The sequence below is a fragment of the Nanorana parkeri genome, unplaced genomic scaffold (assembly GCF_000935625.1).
Source record: "Nanorana parkeri isolate BGI_ZX_2015 unplaced genomic scaffold, ASM93562v1 scaffold1536, whole genome shotgun sequence".
Taxonomy (NCBI): domain Eukaryota; kingdom Metazoa; phylum Chordata; class Amphibia; order Anura; family Dicroglossidae; genus Nanorana; species Nanorana parkeri.
Window position 1 is genome coordinate 1 of NW_017307804.1, and position 2,095 is coordinate 2,095.

Sequence of the window (2,095 nt, forward strand, 5' to 3'; positions counted from 1 at the left end):
GTGTTGTTTTCAGGAAAGGTTTACTCTCTAGGTTGCCATATCAAGCCCAACATTTATCCAAGCATCACATTGGGCTATTGAACTGGGTATAACATTAGTCCAGAATTTGACTGGTTTTCAATAAAATTCAATATTTTATGGAAAGGTATCAGAGAAAATAATGGGTGATTTTATTTTGGGGACATGTCCCTTCAAGCTAGTGTAGTGAATGTCCACCCAGATTACAACTATGATCCCCTTTCTTTGCATCCGTTTTGGGCATGTTTGTAGTTTACTTCACATAGGTATTCCCAGATCTCACAGCAGAGTTTTTCACCTGGCTTGTCTCCTCTCATAATACTAAACATTTTGTGAGGGTTTTTACGTCAGTCCTTCCTGTGTGACCTGGTGTTTTTTGGAAGTTATTCTTAGTGAAATGCCCAGATCTAATACATATTAATATATCTTTATTAAAGTCATTTTATCTGCATTATTCAGTGCACTTTGTTTCTTCTTTTTGGTGCTGTGGGCAATGAGGAAGTGGTTCAGTTAGAAAAACCTCAAAACACAATATCTTATGTCAGTCTGTTGTTAATATTAGGATTCTGTGATAACTTTTATTTTTATTTTTCATACAGTTATACTAATAAACACAATTAGCCACTTATCATCTACTGTGGAAAACATTTGCAGCTACACAGAACTTCGCTATCACAAGATGAGTAAAGTTGGAGAGAAGCCCCATGAGTGTTCTGAGTGCCAGAAGAGTTTTCCTGATAAGTCACAACTAAAGGTTCATCTTAGGGTTTACACAGGAGAGAAACCATTTATATGTCCAGAATGTGGAAAGTGCTTCTCACAAAGTTCATATCTTACTATACACCAGAGGATTCACACAGGAGAGAAGCCATTTAAATGTTCAGAATGTGACAAGTGCTTCTCACATAGTACAAGTCTTACTGAACACCAGAAAATTCACACAGGAAAAAAACCATTTCAATGTTCAGAATGTGGAAAGTGCTTCTTATAAAATGCTGCTCTTACTAGTCACGAGAGGATCCACACAGGAAAGAAACCATTTCAATGTTCAGAATGTGGCAAGTGCTTCTCAGAAAGTTTATATCTTACTCAATACCAGAGGATTCACACAGGAGAGAAACCATTTCAATGTTCAGAATGTGGCAAGTGCTTTTCACAGACCTCTACTCTTACTCACCATCAGAGGATTCACACAGGAGAGAAACCATTTAAATGTTCAGAATGTGGAAAGTGTTTCTCACAAAGTTCATATCTTACTCACCACCAGAGGATCCACACAGGAGAGAAACTACATAGAGAATGTGGCAAGGAGTTTTCATAGACAACAAATCTTAAGTAACATGAAGATGCACACACTGGAAAAGCCATATTCATCTATATGATCAATATTTTAATTCTAATTAAACTCAGATCTTGTTCTAAAAGCTTCACAGAGAAGAGAAGCCATATTCTTATTGTTGTATTAATTAAACACATTCATGCAAAAAAAGCCACAAGCCACACAAATATTTTTAATTGCCACACACATTTTTAGAAGATAGCTGCATTGTAAATAAACTTTGTAGAAATATCCAAATGATTGCAAAATAAACTGTGTAACTATGCAAATTATTCATGGTTTGATTTTCAACAGTTTAACCTTAAATCATGTTTTTAAGCTTAGTATGAAAGTCTGAATTTTGTTCTACAATTTATCTAGCAGAGAAGGTTTATCCTTATTTACTACATAATGTCAATTTGTACTATTGTTTAATGTTTTCAATTAAAATGTTTAACGTGTGCTTTGTAATAACAAAGCCTAAGCCCACTGACTTTATCAAGTCTATGCAAACTCTATTCACTTGCATTACATGCAGGACCAGCGAGGGTCATTCCACAACTGGAGCCAGAGAGGTGAGCGCTCACTGCCACAGGACTGAGGAACGGATGAGTCCATCTTCTTTATTCTGCTCCCTAGACCAAAACAATGGGCAGCCCCACTACAACGGTTCACTTTTTAAAATCCTGGAGATCTGTTTTAAAGCTTCTCCTATAATCTGCACTCTGCACTCTGATATTTTTACCATTCCCCCCCCCC

At 36.5% G+C, this 2,095-nt stretch overlaps 1 protein-coding gene across 1 annotated transcript in view; it reads left to right on the forward strand.

The window, feature by feature from the left end:
- Positions 1-617: 617 nt before the first annotated feature.
- Positions 618-2,095, forward strand: part of LOC108798684 (zinc finger protein 91-like) — a gene marked incomplete at its 5' end in the record, with an annotated part of 47,036 nt that continues 45,558 nt past the window's right edge. Inside the window, 1 exon segment of the mRNA XM_018570457.1 lies at positions 618-1,347. Within this exon segment, the coding sequence (XP_018425959.1) occupies positions 618-1,347 (730 nt within the window).